The sequence below is a fragment of the Erpetoichthys calabaricus genome, chromosome 1 (genome assembly GCF_900747795.2).
Source record: "Erpetoichthys calabaricus chromosome 1, fErpCal1.3, whole genome shotgun sequence".
In the NCBI taxonomy this organism is placed as follows: Eukaryota; Metazoa; Chordata; class Cladistia; order Polypteriformes; family Polypteridae; genus Erpetoichthys; species Erpetoichthys calabaricus.
In genome coordinates this window covers 167,524,727-167,543,226 of record NC_041394.2, presented here as the reverse complement: position 1 = coordinate 167,543,226, position 18,500 = coordinate 167,524,727, and the positions used below count along the sequence as shown (strand labels likewise).

General features: G+C 38.8%; 1 protein-coding gene across 1 annotated transcript in view; it reads right to left on the bottom strand.

Annotated features, from left to right (window-relative positions):
- Nucleotides 1-12,395, bottom strand: part of LOC114656667 (overexpressed in colon carcinoma 1 protein homolog) — a 29,976-nt gene extending 17,581 nt beyond the window's left edge. The window contains exons 1-2 of the mRNA XM_051932143.1: nt 11,905-12,395; nt 2,368-2,392 (exon numbers count right to left, since the gene is read on the bottom strand). Of these exons, the coding sequence (XP_051788103.1) occupies nt 2,368-2,392; nt 11,905-12,019 (140 nt within the window). The 5' untranslated portion in view covers nt 12,020-12,395. The remainder of the gene's footprint in view (nt 1-2,367; nt 2,393-11,904) is intronic.
- Between the last annotated feature and the right edge of the window lie 6,105 nt (nt 12,396-18,500).

Sequence of the window (18,500 nt, the reverse complement as noted above, 5' to 3'; positions counted from 1 at the left end):
ATATTAATTGAATCAAAGTCACCATACAATTTGATTAAATGGAAAACGCTCTGGTAAAAGAAGTTGGACTGAACTGAAACACAAACGAAAGAGCACAGCTTTTTGTTTGGAATGATTTGGAAGATCAGTTCTGATTACACTAATGCAGAAATGCCTGATTTCCTTTGCACATTTGAGACACCATTGGCTGTCTGCCACGTAACCTATGGCAAATTCCATAATGTTCAAATAAAGAAAAAACTAAAATTTCACTGCTTTAATGGCCATAGTGTCTCAGATATACCTTATAAGTCAGACAAATGACCAGTATTTTCTTGTCTGAACCATTTAATTTTTCAAACACACACTAATTAGACAATTACAACAGGTTTCATTTGAATGGTGGAAACAAAGATGATCTGCAGAAAATGACACCTGAAACATGCTAACTTATCTCTAGTATTGTTCAGTAAACTTTTTCACAAAAGGCAGTGCTCCACTTGCTCATATTTAAAATGTTATTTATTTTGTGCAGTTTGCATCTAGGGAAATTTACCAAAGTCTGTCTGTCTCTCACACTCACTCACTCACTAGTTAGACCCAATTACTGTATCCTCAGCAAAAGCCTCAATGTATGTTTGAGTAATTCTAAGATTAGCTATGAGATATAATCCCACCAGTGTATCTTGGGTCTTCTCCTAGTGTACATTTTTAACTAAACCACCTCAAATTGCTTGTCTAGGTTCAAAGATCTATTATGATGAGCAGCCCAGCAGTTATACAGAAGAACCTCATTTTAGCTGTTTCTAACCACAATATCCATTTTGCCATTACTAGTCAGAAATTACCAGATACGAGCCTGCTTAAATTCCATGAATAAATAAAGTATTAGGGAGCTGAGCCTTCAGCTACAGGACAATCTAGGAATATCTTCCTTCCACTATAAGAGAAGCTGTTTAGCCTTGGCATTTACTCATCATTTCACATATCATATTCCTATCAGAGGTGTTGCATTTCTTTTTAATAACTGTGACAGTCATTGCAGTCTATTCTTGATGTCCTGTAGCTGACTTTGACAAATTTATCATTTGTGATTTTGTGATGGGACCTTATAATGTATAGGAGTTGCTAGTCTCAGCAATGATGAAACAAGCATCTGACTTTTGTCATGTTTCTTAAACATCATAGATGCTAGCCTGTAATTTACAATGCACATGGAAGACCTATATGGCTGGATGATATTATTATGCATCTGAGGCAGTCTATATTTAGTTTCTTCTCTTCTGTTGCCAAATGGACTAAGATTACTGTGCCTTCTGAATCACTCGGAAATGTTTATATTTTTGATAGAAATTCATACTTTATTACCAAGGCATTATTACATTGATTTTAATATATGGCCAAGACATTACCAATGTTTTAAATGAGTGATTTATAGTTAATTCTTCACATAGGACAACAAATCCCCATTTTCTGCAGGCATATATCCAGTGCCCTAATGGTAAACTCTTATAGCTCATAATTAATCATGTTTAAAGATATTTGGTTATTAGAGAAACTCTTGTAATAATGGTAACACAGCTGAAATCTGTTATTCTCTAACATAGAGCAAACTAACTGTACTTCAAAAATTGCCAAAATGAAATAAATGTATCTAGAAACATGCCAGTCCACTGTGTTGTGAAATGAAGGTTGCAAAGTTAGTAATACTTTGGCTATACTGCGTTTTATTTCTATACAGTTATAAAGTAATATTGATATTAGGTGTTCTATATAAAAGTAAACTGAACTAAATTATCAATAATCTGGTAGGTCCACCATACTACTCTATATTGTGAGGTCACTGTTAATTTTGCAGTCATAAACTACATGCAGGAAATATGACTCATACTGGAGCATCACATTCTCCAGAGCACACGTATACTACAGTGTAGAAAATATGATTAAATGCTCTAAAATGTAAAGGTGCTAAAGTGGTTCTTCTGAGTAGTGCCACCGTGGAACCATTTTGGTTTCATAAAGAATAATCCATATGAAGGTTCTGGAAAGAACCTGTATTTATTTAGATCTGTAACAGCTTCCATAGAGTGAATTGCCATGAGTAGATAACAGATTTGTGAAATACCAATGCATTTCTAATTTTAAAAGGTTGCTGCAAATAATAACACAGGCTAAGAGGTTTTCTTGATTGTCAATATCCTGCTAGGTAGCCTACTATCCATTAAAGATTTCTGTTTTGGGAAGCTTTTCAAATCCTAAATAACCAATTTCACAGAAATAAATTAGTTCTTTGCCATACAGTGGTTCTACGAGGAACCACACTACCCTGTAAAGGGCCATTAAAGTGTTATTTTTAAGTGTGAAGAAGGTAAGAACAAACATACTTACGTCTCCTTTGTTGTTCCAGTAGGACCTAGAATCAAAGAGAAAAAAAATGCTTGGGTCAGTACAGATAATGCAGATGAAGGCATGAGCATCAGCTCAAAAGACATGTAAAGATCCATAAAATTGTACTAGGCTCAGCTGCTTTCTTTGGTCCAGTTTGTCTCAGCTCAGTACTGTTTTCTGGGTTATTCTGATTTACATTGTTAAAATGGAAGCAAATAGTCTACACTTCTACACAAAGTTTGCCCTACCAACCAGCAACACACAGCATTTGTTGTCAGTCTGGTTCTAGCAATAAGGAGTAACAGAGTAGCCAATCCACTAATCATTTGGTAACTACCAGGAGTAATAAATGAGTAAATGTCTGTCGTATTGAAGTCAGGATCACCCTACTGCCAAAAAAAAAAACCAACCACAACAACAACATGAAAGACAGTTGAATTCAGTCATTTCCTTTGCATGTTTTTTGTGGAGCTATAATGAAACTTTGTGTTCTCTTTAATTTTTCGTCTACTGTATACTTCATCACCTATGTCATACTCTACACTGGCAGTGAAAAATCAGGCTGTTCCTGTCAGCTTAGGGATTGCACAGCACTGACCAATAGTAGAAGATAATACACTCACAAAGGACTCAGTGACTCTGCATCTTCTATAGCTGTTAATGACACACAAAGTTCATAGCTTTAGAGAGAAATTCCACAGTCAAAGTCATCACCATAGCATGCGTCACCAACAGGAACCTGCAGTCCTGTTCTCTGCTCCCCTCAAGACCACACTGAGCAGAGAGATCAGCCAGACAAAAGATTTTAAAATGATAGAATTCTGTACTTTTAAACATCCATTGTTCCTAACATCCAGCTGGTCAGCCAGTTACCTAACATTAAATTAACTAATCTATTATTTCCCTTGTCAAACAAGCTGTCAGGAAATATTTAGTACTTAGTACCTTTTCATTGTATGATACGTTTACACTAAAAATGCAATACAGTTTACAAGATGATGTGAGTCCCATTAATTTTCTCTTATTTTATTTGCAAAGTACTGGAATATTGTACATTTCTTAATAATCCTGATTCTAAGCATACTGTCATATGCTGAAAAAGCATCCGAGCTGTTCATTAACTCTCACAACTGACTAAATAAGCAAACCTTACTATGAGTGTAGAGGGAGTTGCTCTTTATTTCTCACTCTGTGTTGTTTAAAGATCCTTTTTGCTGTTTTTTTTTATTATTTACTGCATTTAAAATACTTCTTTCTTATGTCATTAAGCTTTTCCCTCCCAATTTCAGTACAGTATTTGCTTCTCACTCCATTTAGGCAACAACTTCCTGGATGAGCTGTGTGATGAGATGATATATTTCAATTTTTGATTGTTTTATAATGTACATCTTGTAATACATATTTGTCATTAAACAGATCAGTTTTTTGGTTTATGTTGCCAATGGCTAATTTATTTCACATTCAGAAATAAAGGCATATGATACTAATTGACATTTTCATGTTATATCTGATACAAAACATTGAAATGATCTGTTATTACCCTTCATTTTATATCTGCATGTTCTAGCTACTGTGTGGTGCGTATTGAACATTTCTCATAACAGACCACATTCTTTATAAAATCTGGAGAACAAGCAGGTTGACCAGCTCACCCTAGACCAGTGTTTCCCAACCTCGGTCCTGGAGGCACACTGTGGCTGTAGGTTTTTGTTCCAATCAGATTCCTAATAAGTGATAACACCTGATAACACTGATCTCATTTAATTAGCTGGTATTACTTTTCTTTTATTCTGCATTCAGAAAAGCACAGCAGCATGATTTTTACATTTATAAGACATTTAGAAGTATTACTGCTTTGCTATAGATTTAAATGCTTAAATCTATTTTGTTGATTTCATTATATTTTGCCCTTTCTCTGTGCAGATTTCCCCTTTTGTTGTATCTTATTAATGACAATTAAAAATGAACAGAGCAGACACATTGGCAAACAACACTGAATAATCAAAGGCTGTAAGTATTTTAGCATCAACCCCATTAATTAGTAAATAATAGATTAATTAAACAATTAGAACACCTAGAAAAGTAGAATGAAAATCAAGATGAAAATATTGTTTTAAAAAAAAAAAACATTATTCCCATATGACTGCTTGATACATTTTAATATATATATATATATATATATAAAACCAAACTTAGTTTTCTAATTTCTATATTGTTCCCAAAACACAGAACTTGGGAAATAACACATCACTTAATTAGCCCAGGAGTCCAATTAAAAACAGAAGCTGGTTGGAACAAAAACCTGCAGCCACAGAGGGTCCCCAGGGCTGAGGTAGGGAAACACTGCCCTAGACCACACCAAGAGGAAGTAAAAGAATAGCCTCTCTGCCATACTGGAACACAGCCAAGTCTTTCTATCAAACCATTTACTCAGCATCATGTTTACTGGAGTAATTGAGAAAGCTATTACTACATGGGCACTCAAAAACATCCACAATTGATTTCAAACCAAAGGTAAGTTAGGGGTCAAGAAAGCAGAAAACTTACCTCTCAAAGCCTTTTTATCTTTTATTTTTCAGTGCAAGCTTCCTTTTATGAATGCTTGCAGATTACTGTTCAGTCACAGATCGCTATGTCATGGTGTTAGCTTTTGTTAATATCAGTTATTCTTCATGTGCTCTTTATTTGTGATAGCAATGTGTTATATATCAATATTAAAAATCTTGGAAGATTTTTATGGTCATGACTAAATTTTCTTGTTAAAACTATTTTTAAGGATACACGATTGCTTTACCGGGGTGTCCAACTTCAATCCTGGTGGGCTATAGTGGCTGCAGGTTTTCATTCTAACCATTTAAGTCCAGCAGGGGGTGCTTGCTCCCTGGCAATGTGTTCTTTTTTTTTTTTTTTGAAATGCAGCATATACTTGAACCTGTATATGTATACCCCTTCAGAAACCATTGTGGAAATATTAAGACAAGAGAAATAAAGTACAAAAGGATATCGTACTTACAGTAAATATATATATATATTTGCCCCCTACTCACTTCGCTCGCCCACCCCCACAACCAATCCCCCGGGGGCGCGCTTCATGCGTGCCATTTCGCGCCTTTGCCGCTCGCATTGGGAGGGGGGGAGGGCTGAACACATGCTAAGGAGATGCGGACGGATCAGCTGCTGGCTTGCAGTTGCTGCTACTGAGCTGCATGTTTTGCATGTCGTGCTGCGCGATGATCATTTAAAAACCTGTACAGCAACTGTCCTTTTGTCTCACTTCCTTGTCTTGCAGGATGTTAATGTGTCTCCTACAAATTGTTTGTAAGTAGGGCATGATGTGCAAGTAGTCTTGCAGGACTTCAAAGTGTCTCTCCGAGATGATCATGTCTTGACCCAACATTTCTTTATATAATAGATAGTTATATATTTAACTTGACTTAAAAAGCAGCATTTACTCCTAACATACATTGTAGTGTATACATACAATTATAGATAACATTATACATACAAATCCAGTCCAAAGAGAAGCCACTGCAACAGCACAATCATCGTTCAGTTCTTTAGTAGAGGAATGCTGATGACTGCAGTTCTGTTTTGGTGGAGCACAGGAGGTATTTTTCTGGCTAGATGTTCCCTGACAACCCTTAAATACTCACAAATTTTGCATTTTCAGTGAGTTATTTGTGATCAATACCAGGTATAGCGTTGAACACCCACATGTTTAGCATACTCGGTGAGCTACTTTTATATGGCTATGTATGGACTGGGCTCTTCTAAGTCTGCAATATACAGTAGAATGTTTGTTCCACTATCTGTGAACAATGCATCTGCATTAATCAGTCATGGTCTCTTGCTGAAAGCGATGGGTAAGGCCTGCCTTAATCACTTAAGGTCCCTGTCTGAAAGAATTGCCCTAGCTTCACAAATCACAATATCAGACACTTATTTTTCAGTTCTGGTTACACCAGATCCAATTTCTGTTGCTTATTAAATTCTTTTGTCTTAATTTTAACTAATTTTCTATTTAAGACTCAGACTCTATACTGTAATTGGTTATTTTTTCCTTAATTAATAACCAATTATGAAAAACCAAATGAGCCATCACATAACCATCTAACCAGTGTCCATCACACAATATCTGAATATGAAGGAGAAGATCTCAGTAATGCTGAGCTGCTCAACATTCACAAAACATTTCGACAATGCCCTTAGAAAAGTAAATCAACAGTTTTGGTAATGTCAGCTGTGGCAAATAAGAGCATCAACTAGTCATGAAATTAAGTAATGTGTGTAGTTAACAACAAGAATTGGCATCAAATTAAGAAACTGTTTGAAGTAAAATTGATTGGAGTTTGAGGACCAGACTTAGCTGGTCATCTGTTGGCACACTTTGCATCTTAATTTTGTTTGCCTGCCATTTAAGGAAAAAGAAGCAATTCAAAGGATTGCGTCTTAAAAAAAATAAAAAAATAACAAGATGACTAAAATCAGGGCAAAAAAAGCCAATTAACAGCAAAAATTGTTTACTGATTAAGAAAGTGTCAGGACAGAAAAACCTGCAACTACTGAGACTTTCCAAGATCACAGTTCGACACTCCTGCTCTGCTGAATTGTGGTTTAGGATGAATTCAAGGCATTTCTAAACATTTTCTTATTTTTACACCATGCATTAATAATGATTTGGTGGTCATTTTTTCTGTGTATGCAATGGAACAAAGAGAGAGATTCATTTATTCTGTTTTTCCCCCGTCTGTTTTTATGTAATCTGCCCAGCGCTTATAAAGGGAAAGGCGAACTATGCACGTTGCTTAAATTTTAACAATCCCGAAATTAAATGTTAGAACCTGAATAAAGTACCATACTTACGCATTTTACCGATTGATTTTTCGTAATTTACTATAAAAAACGTAAGTTAAAAATTTAAGACATACAAGGACTTTGTAATGACCCTATGCAGTCCAACGGCTGATAACGCCTCACCACTACGGCGGTGTTTTTGTAAATGTGGTTGTCCTTGTTGCTGTCTGTGTGGGTGAGTACGTGTGTTTCTTGCTTTCTGAGGCTTTTTATGCGTTTGTAATTTCGCAATGTATTTGTCCTTGTTTCAAAACAATATATGCCTCGTTTTGTTTTGGTAACGCAGTTTATTTCAAGGGCAAGAAAACAAAGTGTAGGCGAATGTTTGGTAGATGAGTGGATCTGAAGGGGTTAACCGGTCTGTTTTGGGACGGGCTTCGATAAAGGTGGGGCCAGCGCATCCATGCGACTCTCACTACTCGGCCTTGAAGTGCCTGAAAAAAAATTAAAGGGTGCATTTGCTAAATGACGCTGCTTTTTTCGCACTCGTGTAACCTAGCAACGCAGCGTCAGGGGTCAGGGGCGGGGAACAAGCAGAGCGGGCTCAGGGTCCAGAGTTGCCAGGTTAGGTAAATTCCATCTAAAGGGGGTTAAGGAAACTGACGGAAGGGGAATGTGTGCCCCCCTAGATGCATGAAAGCTGACTAAACAGGTGTATCACGGGTGGGGCCACCTTGACATTTAAATCTCATCTTTGATTGCCATGGTGTCAATCCATTTTCCAACTACCCCTTCCTGACTTCCGTTTTCAAAGAACTGCTTGGGACAGTAACTCTTGAAAACCTGGTCTCGAGGATGCTTTGTTTAAAAAATATGTATTCTGTTATTTTTTAACAGTCTGAATGTACAGGTGATCCCGCACTTAGTCCCCGACCGCCTGTATGGGCAAGACGTAGGTCAACATACCCATCACACATACGAGGCTTGGTCTGCTAGCTACGAGCAACTGAGCTTAAAACCAGACGCTTGCATAACCTTCGGAAAAGTAAAACGTGCATCGCTTTGTGTTAGGCTTTGCCATTGCTCGTTCAGCGTGAAGCTGACACGGACATATCGACTTGCGACAACGCGACCAATTTGTCAACCCCGGTTATACGCTTGTTGACAGATAAGCGCCTTATTCCTCTCCACATGGCCAGATCGAGCTGAGTATGTGTGGCTGTGGAGCTGAGCTGAATCTTAAATTACCAGGTGTGCGGAATTTCAGCGATCCGAATCTCTGGTTCAAACATTTTAATTAGCGCCGCTGTGTACTGGATTGTTTAATTGGAGAGACGATGCCGCCGACAACCTGTGCGCCTCTTCGGGGAATATGGCGCAGGCTGCGAATGAACATTTAGCTAAGGACACCCTCGCAACAGGCTTGCAGACAAAATTAATTTACATCGGTTAAATGTTGCACAAATGCCCACAAGTAAACAGCTACCAGCCAAACTGAAGGGCTATAGGGCAATAATGATCTATCAGACTAGTGTCTGGGAATGAATGGCACCCATGGACCAATAGTGGCAATCAAAGAAAATACGGGTAAAATAGGCTACAACAATATTAAGTACAACAATAATATGTGTAAATCAAGAGTCACTGGTGGAAATGATGCCAGTCAAATTGGATTGCCCTTGGATAAAGACTTTCAATAGGAGGCAGGTAGTAGCTTATCTGTGTAACAGGTGCAGGTCAAATTGGAGGTCAGAAGGAAGGCAATAATACAAGAGCTACTTATCAAACTGGTATTGGCATAAGGGCACCACTGAAATTACATGCCTAGCATAAAGAAAGGCACTAAGGATATTAACTACCACTCAAACTACAGGTAGGCTGAGAGGTACCAGGGCAATAGCAGCCAGTGAGAATACTGTGCCAGGGAAACTAGTTACTAATAATTTCTTCATGTCATCAGCTGGAGTTTTTATTTTCCTCTCCTCCCTGATCATCTGACCACAGTGAGGGTTGTGTGTCTGTGTGTCACAGTTTTTTGAGGATGGTCTAGTGCTAAAACATAATACCAAATACCAAACTAGAATAAAAACAAATACCAAACTAGAATCTTAACCCTGGTTTGAGATGATGATGTGCTGATTAGTTTTTGAGCCAAATCGTGCAGGAGAAAGATGCACTCCCTCAAATTCTTCAACCCTCAAATTAATTTTTGATAATTTCTTGAGTTATGGCAAATACCATAATTCTGAAATTAATTATGAATTCTTCTCATCAATTGCTATCATAATGACCTATTTTATGATCAAAATGATCAGCATCAGAGTGGTAAATAATTACTGAAATGTTATAGAATAGTTCAGGTAACTTGGTTCAAGGGAAGCAAAGCCTACTGATGCTCACATCTGAATTTTTTGTAATTGTAATAATTTCCTTTTCCTTTTTGCAAAGCACTTTAAGATACACTTTCTGTATAAAAATGTGCTATATAAATAAATAGTGTTGTTTTAGTAAGATTAGGGGATAAAAGAACAGCACTAGGATAACCCGCCCAATTACACTCTTATAATGGTTCTGAAATGTCACTTTACTGGGATTTGGGATTCCTAATAGAACCATGGCTATATAAATGTAAAGAATTATTAATTATTATTATATTGCTTGGCATAGAACAATTTTATTCTGGGACAGATTCTTTGCATATGGAATTGGTTCTCTAAAATGGTTCCTAATATGTAGAAGAATAAGAGAACTTTAATGTGCAGTAGGCTACCTAAAAACAGATACAAAATAGCTGAACTTAGTTGTGTTACTTTAAGTAGAAAGAGTCCTTTTAATCTCAAACACTTTTTTTTTTAAATCTGCTATTATCTGTTCAAGGTTATTTATAGAACCTATTACTGGTCTAAGTAAATTAACGATCTTTCTGGAACATTCATGAAGATGATTCTTTAAGGAACCAAAAACGTTTCCCCTATGGCTTCAACCTACAGAGCCACTTTGACAATTTTATTTTTAAGAGTGTATGTTGGAGGTGGGTAGCAGACAACAGCTACCTTTCATACTGAATGCAGAGAGGCAAGGGGCAATAGCCACAAGTTAGCTAAAGGTCAGGAAAACAAAGAGGCACCAGGAACCAAAGCCACTAATGAAACTAGAATCAGACAGTGAGTGCCAGATCATTCATTCCAAGTTATATTAAAAGTGTTCAGGGTGCATGAGGATAGTAATAATAGGGTGGAAGTAAGTAATTATTCAAAATGTTGGTAGTTAGGGGGACAGCCCCATAAGCTACCATTTACACTAGTGGAGAGCAGAGGGGCACTGGGACAACTGCAATCACTCAGAATGCAACCTGGTAGAGTAGCAACTAGAAAACGAGCTACTAGTTAGAATGTAGAAATGAAGAGTGTTAACAGTATGAGCTACCACTCAAAGGTTGGACAAGAGGCAAATACCTGTAAAGGGGCACCAGGGCAGGATGGAGGTACACTCTTAAAAATAATGGTGCAAAAAGTTTCTTCAGAGCGATGCCATAGGAGATCCACTTTTGGTTTACAAAAGAACGATCCACGTGAAGGTTCCAGAAAGAACCTTTCATTGTTTAGATTCATAACAGGCTCTATAAATAATATTAAATATGAGAAATACCAACGGGTTCATGCAAATGTCTCTTGCTGTATACAATAACATAGACAAAGTTCAAGTTTTCTAGATTTGTAAGTGCCCTGCTAGGTAGCTTGCTATACATTAAAGATTCCTGTTTTGTCCACAAATGAATAACCTTTTCAAAGCCCAAAAACAATTTTATATGCAAAGAATCCTTCACAGAATGACATGATTCTTTGTCAAGCAATGGATCTATGAAGAACCAGATAACCCAGTGAAGTGCTATTAAGGAACCAGTGTTTTAAAGAGTGTAAAAGTAACGGGGTCATCACCACCACAAGCTACCATTAACATTACAGGTGGACAAAGGTGAGAGAGAAACTGATAGTCACATTAAAGGCAGCTAGAGGGGCACTTGAGTAAGAGCTGTAATTCAAATGAGAATTGGACAGAAATGCACCTGGCCATGCTATCGGTTAGAAAAGATATAGCTTCAGCAGCTTCAAGGGCATTGGGCACTAATTAGCAATGAGATTAGTAGATTGATACCTGGACATCAACTAGCTCAGTATAGTATTCTTATATCACAGGGGATAACTAGTTAGTCTAAACTGAGGTGGGTAGCACCAGCACAAATTACCAGTGAAATATGCAGAAGGGCACCAAGGCGATTGTTACCTGTCGGAATAGAGAATGAGATCGCAAACCAGAGCATGCTCAAGCAAATATTCACAATGTGACATGGATTTGTTTAAGAAGGTGTAGCACATAATAGGAGGCCACAAAAGACAACAGTTACTGTCAGACTGAGAGGTGAGTACGAAGCAGGGGGACACCTGGGGCAATGCACACTAATTAAGCTGCCTGACAAGGGCAAATAAACAGAATGAAGAACCAAAAAAAGCCCCCTGCTGGTCAAGTCTCCAATATCAACCCGCCCCTGTACCCTACAAGCTGTGGATGCATTGCTAGCTATGTGCACGCGCTCGCCTCCCCGTATACAGAAGTGACTTTGTCCCTGTTTCTGTGAGTGCGTGCGTGGGTAGGCGTGTGTTTCTATGCGCCCACGTCAACATTCCTGCAGACAGACAGACAGACAAACATGAAACAAGCCTCAGCACGATTGGAACAACTTACCCCCGCTCGTTGTGCTGGTGGCAGTCGAATTTCCACATCCCATGCTGAAGAAAAATAAGGAGCGTTTGTGGGGTACGGTTCTCGGCTTCTCGATGCTTCTCTCGCTCTGTCTCATCTCCAGCTAGAAGGATGGAAGCAGTCAGATATGGAGGAGAGAGCGGGATGAGGACAAGACGAGGGCAGAGCCTTCCTCTCCCCACCCCGCGAGAGCTGCTCCAATGGCGTGCGGCAGGCAGCGAGCAGAACCGAGAGGCCGGAGCGTGAGCTGTAAGGTGCAATTCGAGTCTTGGCTGCTAAAACCGACGGTTATTTTGCTCGTGTCCTGATAATTTTGCAGAGACCTCGAAGAAATTAGCTTTATTCAATTTCGAAGCCGCACTACAACAACAGAGGAGTGAGTAGTTTATTTTGGTATGGACGGACACAACGTGGAGACACTCATTACTCGGACTGACCAAGACATATATCGGTCGCAACACAGAGTGCATATGATTCTGAATCTCCCATCTCTTGTGATATAAACTCTTGTGATCGCAGTAATGAGAAATCAACAGCACTAATTGGGGCAGGCTTCCCGGCAGGGTGTTTTTAGGGTTACCCGGATGGGCTGATTCAGTCGTGAAGAAATACTGTTTGGAGGACGTAATGAACGGACCGCTACGGGTATATGTACAGAAACACGTCATTTCTATACTTGTGCATATATGTGACACAAAATATAAATACCTTTCTAAACGGAAAAATATTGCACTATGTTCCATGGTTTTATTGCATTATATTTCGTCTTCCTCAACTGTGTAATGCTGAAAGTGGAATCAAAAAATTAATTAATGCATTCCGTGTCTCCAAATGATATTTTGACAGTAAACCTATTTTCCATCGGGGGTGAAATCTGAGAAGCTACATCTTCTCATTTAATAGTCATGTATTTTTCACCGACCGGTAGTGTGGGCGATTACTTTTGTATATGAAGAGAGGCGCTGCAACGTGCGAGTCCTAAAGTTGACATTGGTACGAAGTCAGGGGGCGTGTAGGCAACGCACTTTGTGCTCCAGTTTTGTGTCCAGCTTAGCTCTCATCGATCATCTGATACTGTCTTTTCAGGCAGACTTCAAAAGCTCATTACGTGCTCGACTTTTCGTTTTGAAACCATAGGTCAGATTTTCCAAAATGTTAGGCGATTGGTTTGTCAAAGCTATTTTGACACACATCTCGAGTGTTTTTTTTTTTAACTTGCTCAAATTATTTTTGGACGGTGTTAAAACTGAATGGCAATTTTTGCAGGTGTTTTATCATGCTGAAGTGTTGGAGTACTAGGGTTGCAAATTATGCATTGTGAAAATGCAAGCACATTAAAGAGGCGATTGGCAGAACTTTGTGCCCCATTCAGCTTGTGGTAAACATATAGTTAAACATAACAGAAGCTAAGTAATTAAATGTTTATCTTAGCATTATCTAGTACAAGGGAGGAACCATCCCTGAAGAGGATGGCAAGTGATTTTAAAAGTGTATTGAGGGAGTTTATCCTTCTCTTATTTAGTCTATAGCTAGTTATGCAATTATTTTTAAGGTCCAGGGCTGTGCAGAGATGAAACCATGTCCAGCTACAGTTTGTTTTCAAAGCAATCAATCAATTATGGACTTCTTTGGTACTATGTCTCTTCGGAGAATCCTTGGGTACTGCTTATTTGACTTTGTGTTGAACGAGCGGTTGCTCACATTGTCCTGAATGAGGCACATTACCTATATTGTGAGGGAGCGTCAGTTACTGCATTACGGTCATGCTGTGAGATTCCCTGAGGGTGAGCTGGCCCATAGGCTAATATTGAGTACCCGAGTGGCTGAACCAGGCCAAGGGGACACCCACATAACACCTGGCTGAGGCAGATAGATGGTCATTTCTAGAGGGTGGAACTGGACCGCATGTCTGCCTGGGGGGTTGCCAAACAGGATCCTAAGCTGTTTTCTCATGTGATGGGTGCAGCAAAGTGCTGTACCAGTGAATGCTCCACAACCTGACCTGAATCAATCATAGCATTCAAGGAAAATCTGATTAGTTCTCTGATTTCTAGCTACACATAAAATCAATAACTATTAATTTATATATCAATCTACCCACAAAATCACAGGCAGGTCTGCCATCTGGACGTTCTGGTTGCGAGCCCAGGGGCCCATGACGACAATGGGCTTTTTCATCTTGCAATCACCAATCCTGCATCAACTCACCCTTCTGCTCGATGTAATGATCAAGTGTACATGCAGCAGATTTACTTTGGGGGGTCTCCATCGCTGTGTCCGCTGAAACGATTGAGTGTCCATGCTCCTATTTCACAAAGGAGGATTCCTCCCCCCACAATCAACAAAACAGATGAGTGTCTGACACCTCACAACCCCCCAATGAAATGACTGAGAGTGTTGAAAATCACCAAGTGATATACCCACCCAAACCCAAGCTGTACTACATAGTGAAGTGATCAAGTGTCCGAAAACACCAAGAAGGACACCTCAAAACTCAAACCCCTCCACTTGATGAAACAACTGGGTGTCTTCACGCTAAAATCAATTGTTAATAGGTCAAGTCCCTGTTAAGGAGCTCTATTCATTAAACCACCCAGGGGCCTGTGAAGGTCTCAATTCGGCCTTGCATCCAATTTATTTGAATTCTAGGGTCGTAGCGCATACTGTATTTTTGCACCATCCTCTGAACCGCGGTACATGAAACACATTCCATCTGCATGGGTTACATTCACATTATAGTAGATTATATTATGTTTTCTGCAATAGGAAACCGTAGTCTCCAGAAGAAGTCAGTGAAACATTAAGAGAGCATGCAAACGTCATGCAGAAGTCTTCCAGGCTAGAAACAGTACCAGTTTCCAAATGAGCCAATATGCCATCTTAAAGAGTTACTTATTCTGTGCAACCCAGTACAAGAAATACCCCGACAGAAGTGTTTCTGGTTTTCCATTAATGAAAGGCCACAATTAAATGTTTGTGTGATTATTAAAGCCTTAAATATAACACAGACAACAATAAGGTGCACAGTGCACAATGCTGCTGCCTCATAGCTCTAGGTTCTTGGATTCAAATTCCAGCCCAGCCAAAAAGTCCAAAAATACAATAAACTGTATGAGGGAATTTGTGTCTACCACTATAAGACAATAAAATGATAGGGGATTGTAATTACATTCATGGAGGGCCCCCCAGACAAAACGTCTCCACCGGATTAAGCATTTTGGTGCCTTCCAGACATCCGGGGCCTCATGTATAAACGGTGCATACGCACAGAAATGTTGCGTACGAACGTTTCCACGCTCAAATCGCGATGTATAAAACTTAGTGTCTAAGCAGTGCTACTGTTCCTGTGTGGTTACCCTTTCTGTCTTAGACCCACATTCCTGACGCGGCTTTATAAATACACTGAAATTAACTGCGTATTGTTTATTAGTGTAATGCATCTGATTGTAATTAACCTGTAGCAATATAATGGTCCAGGGAATAGCCATAGTATTCCAAATACCATAACTGCTTTAGCGTTGTTACTCTCACTGCATCTTGTTCTTCTTTCAGCTGCTCCCGTTAAGGGTTGCCACAGCGGATCATCTTTTTCCATATTACTCTCACTGCACTGAGTATTTATATCACTGTATCTGAGTGGGGAATCACAGCAGCAGCTGATCGGAAAGAGAATTATCGGTATACAGTTTCAAACACACACTACCTCAGCCACGGCAAAACGCGTCAGTCTTTCCTGTACGGACCTCGCGTTTCAGAAACAGTTTCATCCCAAGAACTATAAACGCACTCAATCAAGTGCTCCTTGTAGAACTGTTTGTACTTATAAGTACAATTACCCCACTGTAAACTTGCACTACAGTTATAATATTGCACAACTTGCGCCACTTTATAAAGCGCATATGATGACGATATCATTTTTAAGATGAAATGCAGCAGAACATGTTGCTTATAGTATACAGATAAAACTTTAACTTCATTTAAATGATCTGTATTGTTAATAATTAAACATGTGAGGACACGGTGCCGCAGCGCTAGCTAGTTCACGGATAGCTCCTGCCTTGCGCTGTATTATTGCCGGTGCTGACGCAACACTGGAAGGATAGATGGATAGAATAATTAAACATGTACTACGAAGATATTTCAATGTTCCTTAAAAGTTTTGAAGAATCGGCATTCTAAGCTTACAGATGGCTTAACGTCTATTACAGAGCTGATTGTGTGGCGATTGGGTATTTGGAGAAAGAAAAGTAAGGACAGGAATTGGAGGTTAGTATGTTTGAAAGAGACAGAACTTCTGTAATAAATTATTTCATCGAAGGTCGCACATGGCGCAGTAAGCCTCTTGCGTGAGATATGAACAATCACTGTGCCACCGTGTTCCCATGTTTAATAACATGCTTTCATTCCTATCCTCATGAAACAGATATCACGTATACATCTCAGTATTTTAATTATTCAGAGAGCTGTAATATCACGAATGTAATGGATTCTGTGTCCTGTCGGAGAAAGAGAACGGAAGCATGTAGTGATTCACACACATAGAGCATATAGAAGATCAAACACAGAACAAAGCATTTAACATGCTACTTGAGAAACTAGTAAAATAAACGATTTTAAGATGAAGTTTATGATCTACTTTAATGACAAAATAAACTACATGATTAAAGTGGAAATTTCGAGATTAAAGTTAACATTTTGTGCTTTTTTCCCACTGGGTGCCTATTTTTTTTCTCTGTACCCTAATAAGCTTTCATATAACACTCAGACGGTCCGCTACGAGTCGCCTTTTCATGCCGACTTTGATATGTGACTTCTTTTTTATTTCCGGCACTGTGCGACTTTGTGAACTTGAGCTTTCAAGTTTCTCCGACACTCTGTCACTCGATCAACTTTCTTTTGTTGATTATACCACTGTTTAAACCAACAAATAGTACGTTTTTCCTTTGCCTCCACTTGGTATTCGCTGAAATTCTTATATTTTCCCCCGTGCTTTTCCCATTATCTTTTCACAGAAGGCTATTTATATCGATTTGCATATTCAAAGAGGCATAATTCTGGGAGGAGTTGGGGCAGGACAGAAGGCACGTGCATTACTTTTCACGCTGATCGGGATTTATGTAGTGGAAGAATGTGAAAGTTTGCGTACGCACAGATTCCTGCATCTGGATTTTTCTGTGCGTACGCACATTCCCGCTTTTGTGCTAACGCCATGTTATAGTGTGAGTTCTACGCACGGCGTTATATATGAGGCCCTTGGAGTTTAGACTAATTCAGTGTCACTTATAAAATGAAACTAAAGTGTATTTGGTGATCTCATCATAGTTCAGCAAAACGCTCTTACTGCTAACTGATAAATGGTTTGGGTAGAATGGAAATATTATCCTCCTCCACCACATGCACATACCCTGATTGTTTTAGTAGTTTTAGTTATTCTTCCATCATCTTGCTAATTCTTTATTTTACCAACATGATGACTTACATATATACTGTTCAGCAAACACATTTTCTTTAGGAAAGAGCTTTTACTTATGTTTGGCTCCACTACGATCTTACTTAAACTTCATGTAGTGTAACTGTGGCAAAGAAAGTTATCACACTTTTTTCTTGCATATCAGCAGACATCAATATTTAAGGGCCCCTCATAGACTTTATTTTAGTTATACAGGCTCCTCAGGGAGTTGACAAGAAGAAAATGTCTGCAGAGCATTGTTGGTTTTGAATGCATTTATAGACGTTGTTGTCATTGAGAGTTTTTGACAATAGTGCTTCTCAAACTGTGGCCACATGGTCATCTGGAGAAATAAGTTGTTTGATTAGAAAATTGTAGGAGATGAAAAAGTGAGAGTCTTGAGGAACAGGAGGGCTTGAGGTTCCTAGAAGGACTGAACAAGCTACCCTTTCATCTCCCTTCCTAGTAGTGTTCCCTTTTTCTTCTTTGTGGCTCCCTCACTTTTTGCGGAGGAACGTGCCATTTAGCTTTTTTTTTTGCTAAAAGCAGAACTTAGTAAAAGTGAATCCGTGGGTTTAAAGCTGCATCCAGACAGGATTAGTTGTACTAAGGAGGTACCCTATGCTGATTGGCACTCTCAAAGAATTTTTATTATAAGTGTGTTTAACCTTTAAGCTTAATTTACTGGTAGGTGAGGGAGGCATGAGGATCTGTGTTCTGGTTTAGGGAGCCTTGGAAGAAAACAGTCTGAGAAACACTGTTCTACAAAAGATGAGGAGGACAGCCATGAACCTTTTATTGATGAGTTTGTTCAATGGAGTGACCATTCCATTTTACAGCTAAATATCTCTTAGACAAAAAATATGGCTGCAGATTTTAGGTGCTCATCTACTCCAATACCCTCAACATAATAAAAGCACAGAATGTGGACGTGGTGGAGCACTAAAATATCTGGGGACAGTCATTGATAACAAGTTTGATCTTAACACAGAAGAAATTTGTAAGAGCGCAGACATAGTGATGCTTTCTAAGGAAACTCAACTGTTTTAAAGTTGACAAAAACATAATGACACATTTTTATAAGTCTTTTACTGAATATGTTGTTATATTTGCTTTTATATGTTGGTTT